The sequence below is a fragment of the Triturus cristatus genome, chromosome 7 (genome assembly GCF_964204655.1).
Source record: "Triturus cristatus chromosome 7, aTriCri1.1, whole genome shotgun sequence".
NCBI lineage: Eukaryota > Metazoa > Chordata > Amphibia > Caudata > Salamandridae > Triturus > Triturus cristatus.
This window is the reverse complement of record NC_140590.1, coordinates 434,475,811-434,496,055: the sequence shown is the minus strand read 5'-3', so window position 1 is coordinate 434,496,055 and position 20,245 is coordinate 434,475,811. Positions and strand designations below refer to the sequence as shown.

The window sequence follows — 20,245 nt, the reverse complement described above, 5'->3', positions numbered from 1 at the left end:
GTGCAAAAACATTGGAATATCCTTTGCTTTGGCAACCAACTGCGGTTTGAGCACCCTTAAAATCTAAGGTTACGTTGGCTCTTTAAACAAAAATACTGTTGGTGGTTTTCAACACCCGCAGCTAGTCAAAGGCAAAAGAGACAACCTGTGTTTTTAGCTGGGCGGTGGATTTTTCTTTTGTTGAAGGAGTCATGTGCGCATGAATTGGCTTCCATTTTCTTTGCATCTCTACTAGGCTATCCTCTTCAACATTCTTTACATTTAGATATTGGTGGAAATATACATCTGGACTTTATTATAGACAAGTTGCTAAAATGAGAGGTTGACAATGAAACAGGATATAGTGAACATAAGAGGGCTGATTTATAGATAACAAAGACAGGATGGTCATTACCTTCAGCTGGCTTTCATGGTTTTAAAAACAGAACTGCTAAACTACCTAAGCTGACAAAGGAGAGGTCAGTGAACATAAAAATAAGCAAGGTGTAAATGCATTAGGAACATAATTATTAGTGGTTAGGGTTGTGCTCACAAAGACTGCACCTGCCTCCCATGCACTATAGAAGCACTTTAACCGCTATAGGAAATGAGGAGGGGATCACTGGGACTGCCGGGGAGTCTACTCAGGGTGAAGCCACTTGAATATTTTCCGCGAGAACGTGGCATCTCTACAGTTTTTTAAGAGGTGGCGAGTGGTCGGGCCGTGGGAATGGGGTGTACCTGCGCGACGGCGTGCGGCTTTTGGTCCTTTTGAGAGCGTCACTGGGGCGCCTCCCATACCTTGGGTTAGGCTCCTCTAATTCTCGGAGTACTATGTGTATTGTGGAGAGGGGGTCTGCTACGGGTACACTGACAAGGGGGGGTGGGGGTAGAGAGGGAGCGGGGTGGGGGTGTTAGGGAAGAGAATGCTACTGATCTAATTTATATTGTAATGCCTTAAGCTGCCAAGCGCTCTTGCACGAGGCTATTGTAAGTAATGCTGATCTGATGAAGCAACGGTTGGAGGGAAAAATTAATAAAAATTCTTTCAACAAAAAAAAAGAAGCACTTTAACCTAATGTCATTCTTTTTCCTGTCCCACTATAAAATATAAAATTGGTAATTGTAACATGGAAACTTCAAATTAGTTTTATTCTTTGAGGCTAGCACTGCCACAATAATAAATTAACACAAAATACCTACCAGCTATTACAACCTTCTCGTTGTTCTTATCTGCAAAAGTCAACACTTCTTTCAGCCAATCCAGCTGGTCATTGCTGAACCCTCCATTGAATTCCAAACAATATTCCTCAGACAGATCTACAATAAAAAGGAATGTTTATTATAAAGAAATTACCATTATACACTTTAGGTGTCCCAAGAGATACAGAGGTATTACTTCCATGGTGTCCCTATATAAAAATGAAAAAACAACTTAAAAGAAAAATGTTCTTGAGACACAGATTTAAAGAGGGTGAGCTAGTACACAGATAAAAAGCAAAGAGAAGGTGCTGAAGAAGCAGGTGAAATAGATTGTAAGTCGCAAGGAAGTAGTCAAAGTAACAGTGAGATACAACCATAAAGATTTAAGCCCCTGTTCTTGAATGCTTGAATTTTCATTGCCCTCATTCCATCAACATGTACTGCAACAAGGCTTAGAGCTATTTATTACCTTGACAGACTTCGGAGTTCTCTGGGTTGTCTGAAAACATGCAATCCACCGACTGCTTATATTTTGGGCTGTCCTGATCTCTGCCAAGAACACTGAGGTCGTAGGTGTCAACTATAATGAAACGAAATGTTGGGAAGGGGCTAAAATGATATGCATAAAACTGCACTGGGCCACTGTTTTCTGGACAGTTTCTTGCTGTAGTACTGGGCCATAATGGTGTTTTGTCTTCAAGTGCTTTAGTATTAAGCTGAGAGGCTATTAAAAAATCCCTATTGAAGTTATAAAATTCATGGTTTCCCCACACATGATGGAATGGAGCTTTGCTTTTTTCTATTTCTCTCAGAATTTTCTCAAGTGACTTTTGTGAAGTTTTTTGCTTGACGTTGACACCATCGATGATGTCACCAAGCTGAAGAACAAAACTGGGCTGAGGAGCTGCACAATTCCACTCCTCGATAGCACTTTTCAGGAGATGGTAGCTGTTTCGGTAATATCTCATTTTGGTCTTCCAAACACTTAAGGCATCTTCTTTATCAGCATACTGAATATCAGCTATGACTCCAAAAGTAAAGAATGGTTCTGGACTCCAGCTGCTTTCTTTACATTCAGAGCAGATCCCTTTCAAGCATGTATCATGAAACCTACAATAGGAGAATTAGAGAGAAAAAAAGAACAATGTTGATTACATGAAAACAAATTGTGAACGTTTCGATTTAAAGAAAAAGGCTGCGCAGCTCTTGAAAGGTGCTAATATTACTAAATGGGAATTCACTGCAGTTTTTCTTCAATAATAAAGTTCTTATTGATAGGAAAATAAGTTTAAAGAGCTGTTTGATAATCCGTCATAATCGCTGCTCAGCACCAGAAGGGCTGCAGCCCAAATTTCATGTTTGATTAAAACATGGCTTAAATAAGAGGGATCACACATATTATCAAATGGTCTAAGGACAGAATGGGCTTAGACTCCTAACTGAGGCCTAGAAAATTCAGGATTGCATGGCTGTCAGCATGGAGCTGACTAAAGCATACTAACCATCTCTTGGGTTTAGAAAATACAGTATTTTCAATTAAATTACACATGTAGAGTTGGCATTAAAAAAATAAATTGTTAGGAAATTGGTTAAACTAAAGTCGTCAATTTAAAAAGTTTGTGCGTTATGCCAATAGTGTGTCCTAGGAAAAGTAAGGAATCGTAGGATTTTCGAGCAACCCATTTTTTCTTAGTTACTCCCTTCTCCCACCATCTAGCTGACTGAACTCTTAGTAAAGGCACACTATATATTGCCCATCTCGGGCACAATGCTACCCATTTTAAATTAGTTAAATTTATGCAAGGTATTGCCTTCAGAAAAAGATTACTGGCCCTCAAAAGTATGAGAAATGGTATTAAAAAATATCGAAAAAGTCGCCAGGATTGAATTCTAGAAACATGACTGTACGTAGTGCCATAATAACTATGCAACATTATTACAGCTTTAAAATGTCCTCAAGAGGGGATTTTCTGGACCACAGGAGGGTAAATCTCAAGTCATAAAAACGTGATGATAAGGGTATAAAGTACCCACTGCCGTACATGATAAGGATATTGCAAGTCACAGAGGAGCTCCATATCCATATAGAGGAACGATGCCTAAGGCCGAGTTCTTTCATAAGGTTATGGAACTCCAAGGTGACTCGCAATATCTCATCATGTACGCCAGGGGTACTTTAGCCCATATAATACATGGCCACACCATCACCTTTCCCACAATCCACTTTAAATCTTGGTGTGCAGCTCTTTCATATGAAAGAGCGAGCATATTTGCAAACATGAATTAAAAAAATAAAACCTCAAGGGCAAAATTAAACACATCAAAAACCTGCTAGATATTGGTTGCAAACAGTTGTGGGAAATAATTCAATAAAAAAAATAAAAAAAGCTGAAGTAACTCAGAATGTGTAGAAACATGCAGAAAGTATCAGATTTTCTCTATCTAAGGATTGTAAAAAATAAACATATTCTCTCTGCTTGTCATTGTAAGCTATTAAAATAGAGCAGAAGAAAGAAAAGCAATGTTATATTTTCCTTGCTTTAAACAGCTGCATCAATTATGCTCCACGACCTGATCTGCCATTCCCCTTGACTGCTTTCTCTGGCAGCAGGCAAGAGACATTGTGACGACAGAACTCGACTGAAGTAACTCATAGTATTCGAGTTCTGATGTGTATATATATATATATATATATATATATATATATATATATATATATATAATATCTACTGGCGGTCGCTCCGCTCCTTCCCTGAAAGTCTCGGGTGAATTCGTCAAGCGGGGGCTGAGAAAAAGGGGGGGGTCCCAAAACGCGTTTTCCCCATGCATTTTCCCATAGGACCTTTAGTCCGCGCTGCAGCCCGAACGGCTGAACAGAAAACCTTGACATTTGGCAGAGAGGTAGTCCTCAGGTCAGGGATGTGCCTTTTGCAGGTCTGGTGTAAATCTGTTCAGTATTTTCTGAGAAAATAGCTTTTAAAAGCAAATATATATCTATAGGCGTGCACCGTGCGCGTACGGTAAGCGCACCCTGCCGTGCGCGAGCGCAATTCTGATTGGTTGTTAGATCTTAGTAAACATTCGAATCGGTCGAAACCAGGAAGTGTCGGCCGCCATTTTGTCTCTCGCAGTCCGAGGGAGGTGAATAATAAAGGTGGAGAACACGAAAAGGGGGCAGGGTGGACAGTTCCTGACCCCCTAGCCATTGTCAGGGGGTCCCCAAAGGACCCCCAAGGGCCATAAATGTTTTTAATATTTTTACGAAAAATCGCGGTGTGCGCTTACCGTGCGCGCACGGTAGAAACGGGAAAATTACGCGAACGGCGTAACGTGGGCGCACGGTGCGCGCACGGTGAAAAACCTTAAAAAAAAATAAAATAATAAATACATAACTTAGCATTTAAAAAACCGTACAAATTCACTGAAAAAACCATAGGTTTCACACATGTTATAGTTAGGAATTAGCATTTAAAAAACCTTGCAAATTCACTTAAAAAACCATAGGTTTCACACATGTTATAGTTAGCTGGACATTTCCCTCGTAAAAAACCAATGAAATTCCCCCGTTATAGTTAGTAAAGGGAACTATAACTCACGCGACCGCAATCCACTGCTGATGACGTCAGATATTACATCACTGATGACATATGTGTCTTTCTGTAAAATAAATATTTATTAAATATGTATAGCTAAAGGTTAAAGGAAAGAAAAATGGGTAAATAAGTGAATAAATACAGTGATGTAATTTCTGACGTCATCAGCAGTGGATTGCGGTCGCGTGAGTTATAGTTCCCTTTACTAACTATAACGGGGGAATTTCATTGGTTTTTTACGAGGGAAATGTCCAGCTAACTATAACATGTGTGAAACCTATGGTTTTTTAAGTGAATTTGCAAGGTTTTTTAAATGCTAATTCCTAACTATAACATGTGTGAAACCTATGGTTTTTTCAGTGAATATATATATATATATATTTTTTTTTCTCCAACAGTCCTGTGTTTCAATTGCTGAACAGGTACAGACCACAAAGTGCACCAAAAGTATAACGTGCTTAATTTTCCCACGGTCAGCATGACGCGTTTCGGCTGTGAACACACAGCCTTGATCACATGACCCCCCGGTAAAACACATGATATTTATACAGTGCGTGATTGGATGTTGTCGGTTACAATTACGTTGCATTTTAAAATAGAGCTAAACAAAATACTTCAATTCCAGAAATACCTGTTAAAATCCATAAATATATAAATAACTTAAAAATATATATCATTCTCATAGTTAAATATGTAAACAACATTTTTTAGTAAAAGTGCATAATGCATGAAACAATTACTTTGATGAATAAGCTGTTAATTAAAGCCTACATCACGGGTATAATTATTGTCATAGTGACACGATAAATACCCTATTATATGAATTTCGCTCAATTTAAACAATGCCAAACACGTCACAACCTACCATCATAAAGTGCAAGTGCTATAATTTCTTATTGTGCAAACATAGTGCAAATGTAATATTCACCACATAAATGATAATATCGTCATATTACATACAATATCCCAATAATACTGAAAAATAGTGCTTAAAAAAATCTATATAATTGACAAAATCAAATATATATTCGATGCTGAAGAATGACAGTTCCTAATTCAAAGTACAAGATCTATTCATTGGATTTGAGATGATAAAACATAACCCACTTAAAAAACTTTCATGATCACATACTTAATCATCAAATTAGATAAAATTAGATTCCACCAGATCTGAAGTTCCTATCTACAATGGATATAGTAATTCAATAGGCCTAAATGCAGTTACCCTTGAGTGATATACCTATATATCAATACATAAAAAGAATTAAAATCCTATAAAGTACTTTATAAAAATACCCTATAAAAAATTGTGTAAATCCTCTCCTGTATTAAGTCCCTTCGGGATTCTGGTATCTAAAAGAAGAATGTATTTAGATTCCAACTTATGTTCTTTTTTACAGAGTCAATGACGTAGTAACACAAGTCATTCAAGTTTTTATTATGAACTAATTTGAAATGACGTGCTACCGGATAAGTATCGTCAGAATTGACTATTGCTCTTAGATGTTGCAGGGTGCGATTGAACACCTGTAATTTAGTACTTCCCACATACTTCATTTTACAAGTACATTCTAACACGTATACTACATAGTCAGTGCGGCAAGTAAATAGATTTTGAATTTTGATAGGGTTTTTCTCAAATACGCTCATATATTCTGTAGTGTTAATGCCGAACTTGCAAGCCCTGCATGAAATACATTTGTGAAAACCCGATTTGTTAGATAGCCAATTAGTAGAATTTATCACCTCAGGATTAGACTCTCATTGAGGGAGCTCTTCTAAAGGTGATAACAGGTTTTACAGGAAGAAGAGGGGCTCAAGTTATATCGGTTTTTAATAGAGGCCAGTGTTTAACTATAATTCCCCTAATTTTCTTTTCTTCTACATTGTATGTGGTTATAAGTCTAATTCCTCCTTGGCTATTATGTGGATCCTAACCTTTGTTTATTAAACTTTTAGTTTTAGATGTAGCAGTAGTGTTTAAGCATTCCTCTCTAGTAGGACTATTTGCCTTACTTTTGGCCTGTATTAACTCTTTTAGGCAATAGCCACGAGCAAGGAATCTTTTTAGGGCCTCTTCTTGGCATTTTTCTAAATCTGTATCAGAGCTACAGATTCTGCGCATACGTAAAAATTCTCTGTAAGGTATACTCTTAATAAGGTGACCAGGGTGGGCACTACTTGCGTGTAGGATTGAGTTCCCTGCCGTTAACTTCCTATGTAGCCTAGTCTGAATTTCATTCTCACTAATGTACACTTCTACGTCTAAAAATTGGACAGAAGACTTGCTGATATCAGCAGTAAATTGTAGGTTCAGATTATTATGGTTGATCACATTAGTAAAAGCTTTCGCTGCTTCCGGGGTACATTTCCAAATCATGCAGATGTCATCAATAAATCGCCAAAATCTGATTATATTGGAATCAAATATTGTTTTACGGGTGCCCCTGAGGACATGTTCCTCCCACCACCCAACATGTAAACAGGCATATGTTGGGGAGAAACATGCCCCCATGGCGACTCCTCTCTGCTGCTGATAAATCTCTCTATTAAACAAGAAATAATTCTTCTCTAGACAGACCTGTATCATACGTAATAACATTCCATTATGCTGACTATAATTCATATCACGTTTGTCTAAAAAATATTTAACAGCATTAAGTCCATTAGCATGATGAATACTCGTATATAGGGTACAAATGTCCATGACCACTAAAACATAATCTTCTTCCCATTTAACTTCTTTCAACTTAGATAAAAAATGCCCTGTATCTTTTATGAAAGAAGGTAAACTTTCAACTGATTCATGTAAAAAATGGTCCACATATTTAGACATTGGTTCCAGGAGACTTTTTTGGGCCGAAATAATCGGTCGTCCTGGTACCGGTAAAATGTGTTTGTGTATTTTAGGGATAAAATACAGAGTAGGTGTAACTGGGAATTCATTTTTAAGATAACCAAATTCCTGTTTACTCAATAGGCCCTCTCTCTTCCATTGATTAAGTTCTTTAAAAACAGTTTCTTTGAGGTTTTTGATGTCTATATAAGAGCCTTTTCTGTAACATGTAATGTCATCCAAATGTCTCTTTGCTTCTTCCATATAAAGTGTATGTGGCCAAATAACAATATTGCCTCCTTTATCGGCCTTATTGATAATTAAATTAGAATTGCTTCTTAGTTTTTTCATTAATCTCGCATATTGTGCTTCCATATATTTATATCTCTTCTGTTTGCGAGATGATATAGTTTGTAATGTTTTCAATTCTTCAACCACTATATAATTGAAAGTGTCAATAGTGTCTTTAGGCATGAGAGGTATGAACGTAGAAGGAGGTTGAAAGTGGCTGTTGCATGGCAGGTTACTTAATATACCCATAGATGCCAAATTCTCCTGTGTGGAACACATATTACTTTCTCCATCTGTAGATAAGGCATGTATAGTTTTAAGGATACCAGTATCTGCTACTTGAAATTTGCTCGTGGGTTGTTGCGTCATAGAAATACTTGTTGCTTGTTCTTGTAATTTATTCAGTTTGAAATATTTTGTAATTTAAGTTTGCGTATAAATTTGAAGACATCAATTCGAGTTTGAACATAGTTGAAACTATTATGTGGGCAAAAAGACAGACCCAAAGATAAGAGCTGAGATTCCGCTTTAGTGAGCTCCGTATCTGATAGATTTACCACAGTATTGTCAGGGATTGTGGTTGTAGACTTTGTGGCTACCATTTCTTCCCCCTGCCTCTCTTGGCGAAGCCTCGCCCTTTTGCACTTCCTCCTTTGTTTACGCCGCTCGTTTTTACTACTGCATCTTTTTGCTGTGTCCGCGGCCGTAGGGTTTGACGCCGGTCTTCTATTAAAAAACCCAATTCTTCTGAAGGTGAATATTTTGTCAGTGCTTGAGCTGGTGCTATGTTTACTGATTCTCCATCCTCCGAATCAATACTACTAGTCGCTGGACTAGACTCCACATCTGACACCTCATTGTCAGTAATATTGTGAACAGGTGCTGTAGGGGTTTTTTCAACTAGTGCCTGTCTTTTTGCTGTATCGTATTTGCAACCAAACGTGAAAATTCTGCCTGTTTCATAATCACGTTTGTCACGCGCAAATTTGAATTGTTTGTGAGTTCTTATTGTCTCTTCATATTTTGCCAATCGGATAGTAATTTCAGCTCTACTTTTCTTCACAAACTCTTGATTTTCATGTTGGTCTAATTCTTGATTCAGTTGCTCCAATTCTTTTAAAATTCCCTTGCGGTCTATTTCGGCATACTTAATCAGGATACACATCATGTTCATCGATGCTTCTAAGTTATTAGTTGCCCATTCTTTCAACATTAGGGGGTTGGGGTTCTCAAATGATGGTGCTATGAGAACCCTTAACCCCCGTGGTACACGTCCCACTTCCTTGTATTGCTCCAATGAGCGTTTCTCCCACCACTTGGTAATTTCAATGCGAAGCAGCTTTTCCAATTTCCTTATTAATGTTTTAACGTCATTCTGGGAATTAGTTTCTGTGTGGTTTGCTCGAATATTGTCATTCATACTCGGCAAGTTTAGGAACAGAGCATCTGCGAATGCCTCACGGCTCCGGAGCGTCTCCGCTGACGTTAACATATTTAGTGGAGTATAAATTAATTTAGCAGTCACGCTAATATTGTTATAGCGTGTTGTCGCATAGAAAGTTATTTGAAGGCACAATCCTCTCACCCGCTTATTTCAAAAGTTCATCAAGCAATGTCTGCTTACCACTAGAGATCCTCGGTATTCCCTGAAACGTCCTCCGACATCCACTAGGTTCACCAAGTCTCTTCCGAGTTCGCAGACACGCGTGCTGTGCAGTCCAAGATGCGGGGGGCTGGCTAATCTTCTACTCCTTCCGGGTTAATGAAAAAGTCGCATCAGCGAGGTCAACCGCATACTGAGCCAGCCCAAAAACGAGAGGAGGGTCCGTAATGGCGGAAACGGCCGTAATCCACCAAAATAGCAATTTTCTCCAACAGTCCTGTGTTTCAATTGCTGAACAGGTACAGACCACAAAGTGCGCCAAAAGTATAACGTGCTTAATTTATTGTCTCCACGGTCAGCATGACGCGTTTCGGCTGTGAACACACAGCCTTGATCACATGACCCCCCGGTAAAACACATGATATTTATACAGTGCGTGATTGGATGTTGTCGGTTTCAATTACGTTGCATTTGAAAATAGAGCTAAACAAAATACTTCAATTCCAGAAATACCTGTTAAAATCCATAAATATATAAATAACTTAAAAATATATATCATTCTCATAGTTAAATATGTAAACAAACTTTTTTAGTAAAAGTGCATAATGCATGAAACAATTACTTTGATGAATAAGCTGTTAATTAAAGCCTACATCACGGGTATAATTATTGTCATAGTGACACGATAAATACCCTATTATATGAATTTCGCTCAATTTAAACAATCCCAAACACGTCACAACCTACCATCATAAAGTGCAAGTGCTATAATTTCTTACTGTGCAAACATAGTGCAAATGTAATATTCACCACATAAATGATAATATCGTCATATTACATCCAATATCTCAATAATAATGAAAAACAGTGCTTAAAAAAATCTATATAATTGACAAAATCAAATATATATTCGATGCTGAAGAATGACAGTTCCTAACTCAAAGTACAAGATCTATTCATTGGATTTGAGATGATAAAACATAATCCACTTAAAAAACTTTCATGATCACATATTTAATCATCAAATTAAATAAAATTAGATTCCACCAGATCTGAAGTTCCTATCTACAATGGATATAGTAATTCAATAGGCCTAAATGCAGTTACCCTTGAGTGATATACCTATATATCAATACATAAAAAGAATTAAAATCCTATAAAGTACTTTATAAAAAGACCCTATAAAAAATTGTGTAAATCCTCTCCTGTATTAAGTCCCTTCGGGATTCTGGTATCTAAAAGAAGAATGTATTTAGATTCCAACTTATGTTCTTTTTTACAGAGTCAATGACGTAGTAACACAAGTCATTCAAGTTTTTATTATGAACTAATTTGAAATGACGTGCTACCGGATAAGTATCGTCAGAATTGACTATTGCTCTTAGATGTTGCAGGGTGCGATTGAACACCTGTAATTTAGTACTTCCCACATACTTCATTTTACAAGTACATTCCAACACGTATACTACATAGTCAGTGCGGCAAGTAAATAGATTTTGAATTTTGATAGGTTTTTTCTCAAATACGCTCATATATTCTGTAGTGTTAATGCCGAACTTGCAAGCCCTGCATGAAATACATTTGTGAAAACCCGATTTGTTAGATAGCCAATTAGTAGAATTTATCACCTCAGGATTAGACTCTCATTGAGGGAGCTCTTCTAAAGGTGATAACAGGTTTTACAGGAAGAAGAGGGGCTCAAGTTATATCGGTTTTTAATAGAGGCCAGTGTTTAACTATAATTCCCCTAATTTTCTTTTCTTCTACATTGTATGTGGTTATAAGTCTAATTCCTCCTTGGCTATTATGTGGATCCTAACCTTTGTTTTTTAAACTTTTAGTTTTAGATGTAGCAGTAGTGTTTAAGCATTCCTCTCTAGTATGACTATTTGCCTTACTTTTGGCCTGTATTAACTCTTTTAGGCAATAGCCACGAGCAAGGAATCTTTTTAGGGCCTCTTCTTGGCATTTTTCTAAATCTGTATCAGAGCTACAGATTCTGCGCATACGTAAAAATTCTCCGTAAGGTATACTCTTAATAAGGTGACCAGGGTGGGCACTACTTGCGTGTAGGATTGAGTTCCCTGCCGTTAACTTCCTATGTAGCCTAGTCTGAATTTCATTCTCACTAATGTACACTTCTACGTCTAAAAATTGGACAGAAGACTTGCTGATATCAGCAGTAAATTGTAGGTTCAGATTATTATGGTTGATCACATTAGTAAAAGCTTTCGCTGCTTCCGGGGTACCTTTCCAAATCATGCATATATATATATATATATATATCGATCTCTCCAACCACTGCCTGCGAATCCTCAACAAAGATTGGAGCACGGACCATAGATAAGTGCAACTCATTTCCTTTATTTTTCCATCAGCAGTTGTCAGCCGTGCTCATAGACATAGACAATATACTTGCATGTTTTGCTAGAACCCTACTAGGGTTGTCGCTGATTTCGATAGTTTCTAGTTATTATCACAGCATTACAATAATGGTATGAATACCTGAATTTACAAGATTGAATAATTGTATAAATACAATAATCATCTACTAATTTAGATAGGGCTTGATAAAGAGCATCGGCTGGGTTTTCTTATTAGCAATATTATTAAAATTCCATATTCAATAATTTAATACATAAATAGCTAAAAATCCTATTTCAAAATCTATGTATAATGCATTTTATACACAAGACCGTTTGGTCCTAGTGCCTGTAAACATTCATATTGTAAACATCTTTGACTATATAAAGTGCTAGTGCTAAAAGTATAAAAGTGCCTGTGCATATAACACCAAGGTGAAAAAACTGAAATTGAATTAAACAACAGTGAAATCGATCGGGAGGGGGCGGCTAGGTTTGTCAATAGTATAAAATACCTTATATAAAAACATTATCTCATTTGACTAAGCGGTACCTCTGATTTGTACACTTGACTTCACGCAACCCTACTTAAAGACAAGTGGCGTTTAATCCACCCGGGTGTTTGCAATCAAGGTCTAGATGTATCGGGTTTCTAGCTTCCGTAAAATCATTTCCCTGTTGCCTCCTCTTTTGTTAGATGGGACAGAGTCAATAAGATAGTACTTAAGATCTTTTGGGTCGGAGTTGTGGTTGTCTCCAAAGTGCTGGGATACAGGGTAAGACTGATCCTCATTTTTGATGGCACGTATGTGCTGAAGTATTCTTTTGTGGCCCTGGAGATTTGTACTTTCCACATATCGCAGGCCACAAGAACATTCCAAAACATAAATAACATGATCAGTCTTGCATGTTAGTGCCCTGGTTATGGCCCGTTCTTGACTGCTGAACCCAGTACGATGTTTTGTTTATACCATACTGACAAGCTTTACACGTTTTAAAGTTGTAAAATCCTTTCCGTTGTGTAAGCCATGTGGTTCCTGTCTGTCTATCTACTCTATTTCTTATGAAGCAGTCCCTCATTAATGGGACCCAGCTGTGGGTGAAAGTTAGTTTGGTAGGCAGCAAATGTCCTATGATGGGATCATTGAGGACTATGGGCCAGTTTCTTTTGATAATCTTTCTGATCCCCTTTTCCTGTCTGCTAAAGTTTAAAATCATCCTGAATGCCTCTTCACTCTCACTTGATTCCATATCAGATCTTTCACCTGGCTGTGTATGTTTTAGCGACTTCAAATTTGAAAGGAGATCAGACCTGGCTACTGCATTGCTTTTGGTCATTGCCAAATTAATGCATTTCTTAGAGTAGCCTCTTGCTAGGAATCTGATTTTACTAGCTTGTTGTGCTGTTTTGAGGTCCTCATTGTTGCTGCAAAGCTTCCTTAGCCTGAGCATCTGCCCGTAGGTGATGCTCTGTATAAGATGTCGAGGGTGGGAGCTGGTTGCATGCAACACTGAGTTGCCTGCAATGTGCTTCCTGTATGCTTTGGTTTCAATCTTTCCCTCACCTACATAAACTTGAACATCTAAAAATGTCACTGATTCTGCACTGATTATTGCAGTAAAATTCAAATTCATGTCATTATTGTTAAGTCTCTCCACAAATTCCTGCGCCATTGACAAGGTCCCTTGCCAAAGTCCCTTGCCAAATTATAAAAAGGCTGTCTATAAAACGCAACCACAGCTTGACATTGTTGTTAAAATACCTTTCATGGGCTTTTTTTAGTACCAACTCCTCCCACAAGCCCATGTGGAGACAAGCATAGCTGGGGGAGAAGCTGGCCCCCCTTGCTACACCCCGTAGTTGCTAGTATAGTACATTTTGGAACATAAAAACGTTGTTATGTAAACAAAATTCGACCATATTCACAAGCATTTTACTATGGTGTAACATCTGAACAGGTCTACTATTTAGATAATATTGTAAAGCCCTTATTCCGTCCTGATGGTTTATGCTTGTGTATAACAGGAAGTCCTCTTGCCACCCAAAATTCTTAATTTTGACCAAAAAGTCACCCGAATCTCTGATATAGGATGGGAGTTGTTGAACGTGGTCTTGCAGAAAATAGTCTACATATTGAGATTATTTTTCTAGGAGACTATTCCGTGCTGATAATATAGGTCGTCCTGGTGCTTTTAATGGGTTTTTATGGATCTTGGGAATAAACTAGATCATGGGAACTGTTGGGTTGTCGTTTCTCAGAAATTTGTACTCCTGCATTGTTATTAGTCCAGCACTTTTCCATGCCAATATTCATTGTAATGGCCCTTAGAGATAGTGCATCACTTTTTCTGTAACAATTTCTGTCAGACAGTTGTCCCATGGCTTCCGCCACATAATCCTCCTTGCCCCAAATTACTAGGTTTCCTCCCTTTTCTGAGTTTCGTACAATGATTTGGGAGTTGTTATGTAACTTGGTCATAAGTTGATGGTATTGGTATTGTTGTCTGTTGTGTTTTTCTTTTTTAGCTCCTTGTACTTTGTGATTCAGTTGTTTGATTCCAGCAACTACTTGTTCGTGAAATATATCTATTGCATCCCTTATATATATAAGTAATCGTCGACTGTGTGCGTCATAAGTCACTGATTATATAGAAATTAGAGAATACCGTTTATACGGGGATTACAGAATCCAATGTAGTATAATAGAATCCCAGATGCTCCAAAGATACAGGTTCTGAGAGCTTCCCTTTTAGTTTATTGAAGTTTTAAAATGCCTTCAGTGTACTAAAGAGAAACAAGCAGGCAAACAGGTGTTATACAGACTAACCCCTTTCTGGAAGATCCTTTAATATGGATAGTCCAACTCAGTATTAATAAAATCTTTTGTGAAGTCAAGGATAATAATACCATTACCATAGTTAAGGACTATAATAATTTTCTTGTATAAGAAATGTATGAAGAATGACCCAGTGAAATATAGTTAACAACCCTTCTGGATCAGTGGGCAAAGGGTTTTGGAAGATCGATTTATTTTTAATAGACTCCAGATCTGGGTCGACGAGGAGAGCATTAAGAGAGATGGTCGAGTTGATGTCCTCTGAGGAGCTAGCACAATCGATAAATGCTTTAGGTTATGTGTTATCCTGGCAAAGTACACTGCGACTACGAAAATCAATACATACTTTACTGATTTAAAAGCAGCATTTGATTATGTTAACCATGGAAAAATCTGAATTCCACAAAAGAAAGAGGCTGGATGTAGGCCTGATCCAATTACCAGAACTGCTAGGAGGACCGCGAAGCCTGTTGCGCACCCGCCTGCCAGATTCCGAGTTCAATCCAGGGTGGTGTTGCGGTGTTCTCTTAGCGGCAGCTGTATTAGGCTCATAGGAGAGCCTTAACAGCAGACTGCTGCCATGAGAGTGTCTGCAGCACGTTCCTGCATGGCTTGGCATGCACCATGTCATGAATGCCACACTGTGCAAGGGTGCAATTCCAGGGGTGCACAAGATGTGCTCCCTGCATACACCCCCAGGCCCGGAATCGGCAGGTTACCAGCATCTCCACCATCCTTTTCATGGCGGGCTTCCAATCGTGAAATGGGTGGTGGATATGCAAATCGGAATATGCTCGGCGGTGCCGCACTGGTACCGCCAGCATATACCTGCCCCTTTCCTCACTGAAACCGTAGTGGGATCCTTGATCCCGGCAGAGGTGGCGCTCTTGTGGTGGTCCGACTGACACTCTCAGAATATGACAGGCCGACCCGCAGGTGTGGTGGTGGTCGGCCCGCCACCGCGAGTACGGAGGTCCCAGGACCGCCGTTCTCATAATAAGCCCCTTAGTATGCTTAGATTAAATTAATCATTGTAATTTGGCATTTAATCTGTGTACATTGTAACTATCAATTGCTTGTTTGCAGATCATATGAATTACATTGTAGTATTTTTTAATGAGTTTGAAATCATTTTTATGCTTAAAAAGGATCGATGACCCAAATAATGTAACGGTGAAAGTTTTGATGATGATCAAATATGCACCAGACATTACGATCATATGCAATAAGCTACGGCAATGATAAGAGAGTGCAGGGACCTGCTTTCAATGTTCTTCAGGGAAATATGCACTAATTGCACATATAGATCATGTGACTATATAAGCAATCACTTGTGGTTTCATTATTGGGTCTGTTTACAGTACATCTGAAGTAGTTGGCAGATGAACAAATAAATAATAAACAAAAAACCTGCGTATCTGCAAACCCAATGGACAACATCTGTTATTTACAGCCTTAGAAATAGAATAAAGTTTTGAAGCACAATTAAAAAAGTTTATTGTTGTTTTTATTACTAAAGCAGATAATCGATGCAAGCACATGGCTACTCGTGCCAGATTTCTATGCGGAATTACATAAACCCATCTGAATTCTGAGGTTTTTTTCCATGACATTCCAGCTCAGGAATTTGCATACACTTAATGACCTAACCCACTGCTGAATTATTTGAAATACAGATGATCTTTTTACGGCATGCAGTGAATACGGATATCCTTGGGTGGGTTATTTACAGAGTGCAGTAAATATATCCAACTCCAACTTTTTTTTACATGACGATAATGATTAACAAGTGTAATCAGTATTTATAGCACTGAATTCCGTAAGCTTTTCTTATTTTTTGGGGCGTGTTCCCGCACTAAAGTTTGCCGGGGTTTGCTGACGGAATCGTAGTGGGAAAAAAGTGTGGACGCAAAAGTATCGTCCTACTCAGAATTCCATTCGGAGATCAAACTCCATTTTGCGAGGGATTGGAATTTATCTCTAACCTTGGAATCTGGAAGCTCGAGTATGGAAACAAAATGCAGTAGCAACGGTAAAGTTGTATAGTATGTACATCTGTGCAGTTTTATAACGCCTATAGGATGCAATATATCCAGAAGTACATCTGCATTAATGAAGTGGGGAGACACCGAGCAGCTGGCCAATACAAAGTATACGATTCAGAATTGGTCACTGTCTACCCCAATGGTTCTCAAAATGTCAGTCTCTGGTATATCTAAAATACTACTAGGTACACAGTTAGTGAAAAATATTCCATTGTGGGTGATGGACCAGCTATAAATGATATTCATTTACAAGACAAATAACATGAGTTATCAAGGACTTGTTCGTACTTTAGACATTCTTTTTGGGGCGGGGTTTGCGGGTGGAGTTACACAGACAGTTAGGTAAGAGAAATAAATTCCCTTGCATGATAAACTTGAATGTGAGCACTTGATCTAGTAAATTCTTAAAAATATTACATTTCTTTTATCAACTTTACAGATCAAAAGTACAATATTCTTACCTATGGAACATGATTGTTTACAAACGTGTAAGTCTTTGGAGAGTTAATATTGATCATGTGAAATTTCTTCTTTCAATTGGATTCCTGCATTAATAGAAAAAAGATTAAACTCATGAAATTGCTTCAGAAATACAAGCGCTAACATACCTGTAATAGCTGCAAAATATAATTTCGATCTATCACACCCTTCATTAGAGAGAAGTATACTTCATACAACAAATATGATTCCCAAATAGTATGTGTTAAAAACAGGATAAAAAAATACTTTACAGATCACCCACATACACACAGCTTAAGTTTATTTTAGAAGGTTGATGAGGGGACTACAAAAATATCCACAGCCTAAATACATTAACAATGGGTGATGCCCCCACACTAAAACATGCACAGCTGTGCCGACAGGCCTGTTTTTTTCTAATGGAAAATCCTTCTTAAGAAATTTGTAACTTTTTTTGATCTGTGGTGGTTAACCCTGGGTGTCGTTCGCGTAGTAGCGCTATGCGTAGCTACGCGAAGTGCACTTCGCACTACGCGAGCTACTCGAACTGCATAGTGCACTGTGCAAAATGATGTTCGCACTGATTGCAGTGCCGGATGCTTGTCCGCACTGTGCAATCAATGCAAACCGCATCTTGCACAGTGCAAGTGGTCGTTTCTGCCGCTCGAGTAGATTTCTACTCGAGCGGCAGCTTTCTCAACGCAGGAGGGTAGTTTCTCATCCCGAGCGGCCGCGAGCATACGCGACCACTCATGAGAAACCTGACCTCCCCGCGTTGAGAATCTCGCCGGGAGGTTTATTTTCCACGCTCGTGATCGGCAACTTGATGTTGCTGATCGCGAACGAGGAAAATGTCTCGCCGGGATGTCACTTTGCTCACTCGCGGTCGCCAACTTGACGTTGTGGACCGCGAGCAAGCAAAAATTGACCGGTACGCTACGCGTGTTTGCACTGTACTATGTGCAATTCGCAAAGTAGTGCAAACTACGTGAGCATAGCGTAGTACTTCGCCCAGGGTTAGTGGTGGTGCTAACTGGTGATTAGGGAATGCAAGAATGAGTAAAACAAAATGGGTGGAAGGAAGAATGACTAGGTGAGTGAATACACCTCAGGAGAGTGTCATGCTCTGGACAGCAAGCTGTAGAGTAGTAGCATTCAATTTTAATCATCAATGCCCAGTGCACGTTTTGCCGCTCCGTGGGTCTCTATCTCGTGGGGATATTAAGCATATCTTCAAGAGGTGGAAACTCCTTTTATAAGTAATACGTCGGATTGTTTGCCTGCAAGCTTTCAGAAGCAATCTTATCTTCTATATAACTCTACAATTCACACGTTTAAGCTAATTCCTTCAGGTACTTTAATACTTTAAGGCTGTAATTCTCTGACTCAAAAATAGGTTACATAAGTGCTTCGATGGTCAAGGTCACTGCAGTGGCACTACACTGTTGAAGTCTGACCAGTGTGTAATGATATCATGCGAACTCAATGCAGCTTTTGGAAGTAGGCACTGCTTTAAATTAGAAGTTGTATATCAGTGTCTTTATTGTACTTCTGTTTTAACAGTTAGTCAGAAAACCACACCAAACACTAGTTCGAACTGGGAACTGTCTATTCTTCTTAACAATCCACATTAAACATTGCTCATGTCTGTGGTGCTTCATGGACTGTATGTTGTTTTTCTGGCAACCGGCTGTTCCTACCCTTCTGTCTTACAGTCAATGTCTGTCTGCATGGAGTTGCTGGTGAGCGGGCACAGCTGCTGGTAAATTTGTAGTACAGAGATACTGAATTCGGTACATAAAGATCATAAGGTAGACGCAGTTGAAGAGGTGTTAACTCTGTGCAGTAGCATTCTGTGTGTTGGAAGGCGTGACAGTTCCACCCGAGCTACAGAGCAGCGTAGTTATTTCCAGCATGCTCATCAACCACTAGTGGAAGATCAATATGTCCTTCTGGCTGCAATAAAAGTGGTTTCGGCATTTACGGGTTCTATGGAAATGTTCCTTTTAATGAGCACGCCGGTGCAGGGGTCACCTTTCTTTGTCCACGGGTCCATAGACCAACAAAATAGAGATTGGCACTGAAGCTGGAATTCAAATAACATGTTTATTAATCACTCATGAGTGGGACCACGTCCATACAGCACCCTCAAGTATTGCAGGAGGTAGTACATTGAATACACAGACCATGGTGCTTTTATACACACTTTGTTGCAGAGTAAGCATGTAGATTCGAATATAAGGTACAGGCCTACACAGAAATAGTTACCGACAAACATGGGCAGATGGGTGATCACTTAGTCAGCAAAGTGGGAGGGGGAACAGAACTGTTTACAACAGCAGAAAATAGTTGACAGTTACATCTTTAACCAGGTGCATTTTAGCAGCTACAGGCCTTTTCTCAGCACGTACATTGCTTTGGCTTAGTACAGAAGGAGTTAACTAAAGCGGATGACACAAGCAGAATAGAAGAGCAAGCAACAGTGAAGACGGAAGAATTACATAGCTAACAAAATGGATGCCACAACCAAGATGGCTTCGGCTTATGCGAATGGAAATCATTTCAGAAGATCGACAATCGACCCTTTTAGCATATGCTGAAGACATTTTCTTATGCTTTCGAAGGAATACAAAAAATTTAATTAACATCGATCTACATCATTTCATTAATTTCTTTTTTTTTTTTTTTTTTTGAAACCGTTTATTACAAAGTTCAAAGAATATACAAATATGGGCCTACAACCTTCAGGCCGGCCGCTAGCAAACAAGAGGAGCATATGATACACACAGTAGAATGCATGCTGCGGCAAAGGGAAACGTACAGGAGTTAGCAGCGTTGATGGCCACACCATCCGGACCCCACATGACGGTTTCTTTTTAACATAAATAACAAAAAACAAAAAAAAAAAAATCAAACCACAAGGCAACCCACGATCGAAAACAGCAGCATGTGCTCCCCTAGAAGGGGGACCCTACCAATCCATAGGAGTATCAAGGGGGGGAGAAGGTCAGGACAGGGACTGGGTGGACTCAGTGC

At 38.8% G+C, this 20,245-nt stretch overlaps 1 protein-coding gene across 8 annotated transcripts in view; it reads right to left on the bottom strand.

Moving 5' to 3' along the window:
• LOC146809887 (manganese-dependent ADP-ribose/CDP-alcohol diphosphatase-like) overlaps window positions 1-20,245 on the bottom strand; it is a 286,591-nt gene that overhangs the window by 179,757 nt on the left and 86,589 nt on the right. For all 8 annotated transcript variants that reach the window (XM_085616741.1, XM_085616737.1, XM_085616739.1 and 5 more), the window contains 3 exons: window positions 17,212-17,295; window positions 1,652-2,292; window positions 1,183-1,299 (listed from right to left, as the gene is read on the bottom strand). In XM_085616741.1, the coding sequence (XP_085472867.1) occupies window positions 1,183-1,299; window positions 1,652-2,292; window positions 17,212-17,222 (769 nt within the window). In that variant the 5' untranslated portion in view covers window positions 17,223-17,295. The remainder of the gene's footprint in view (window positions 1-1,182; window positions 1,300-1,651; window positions 2,293-17,211; window positions 17,296-20,245) is intronic.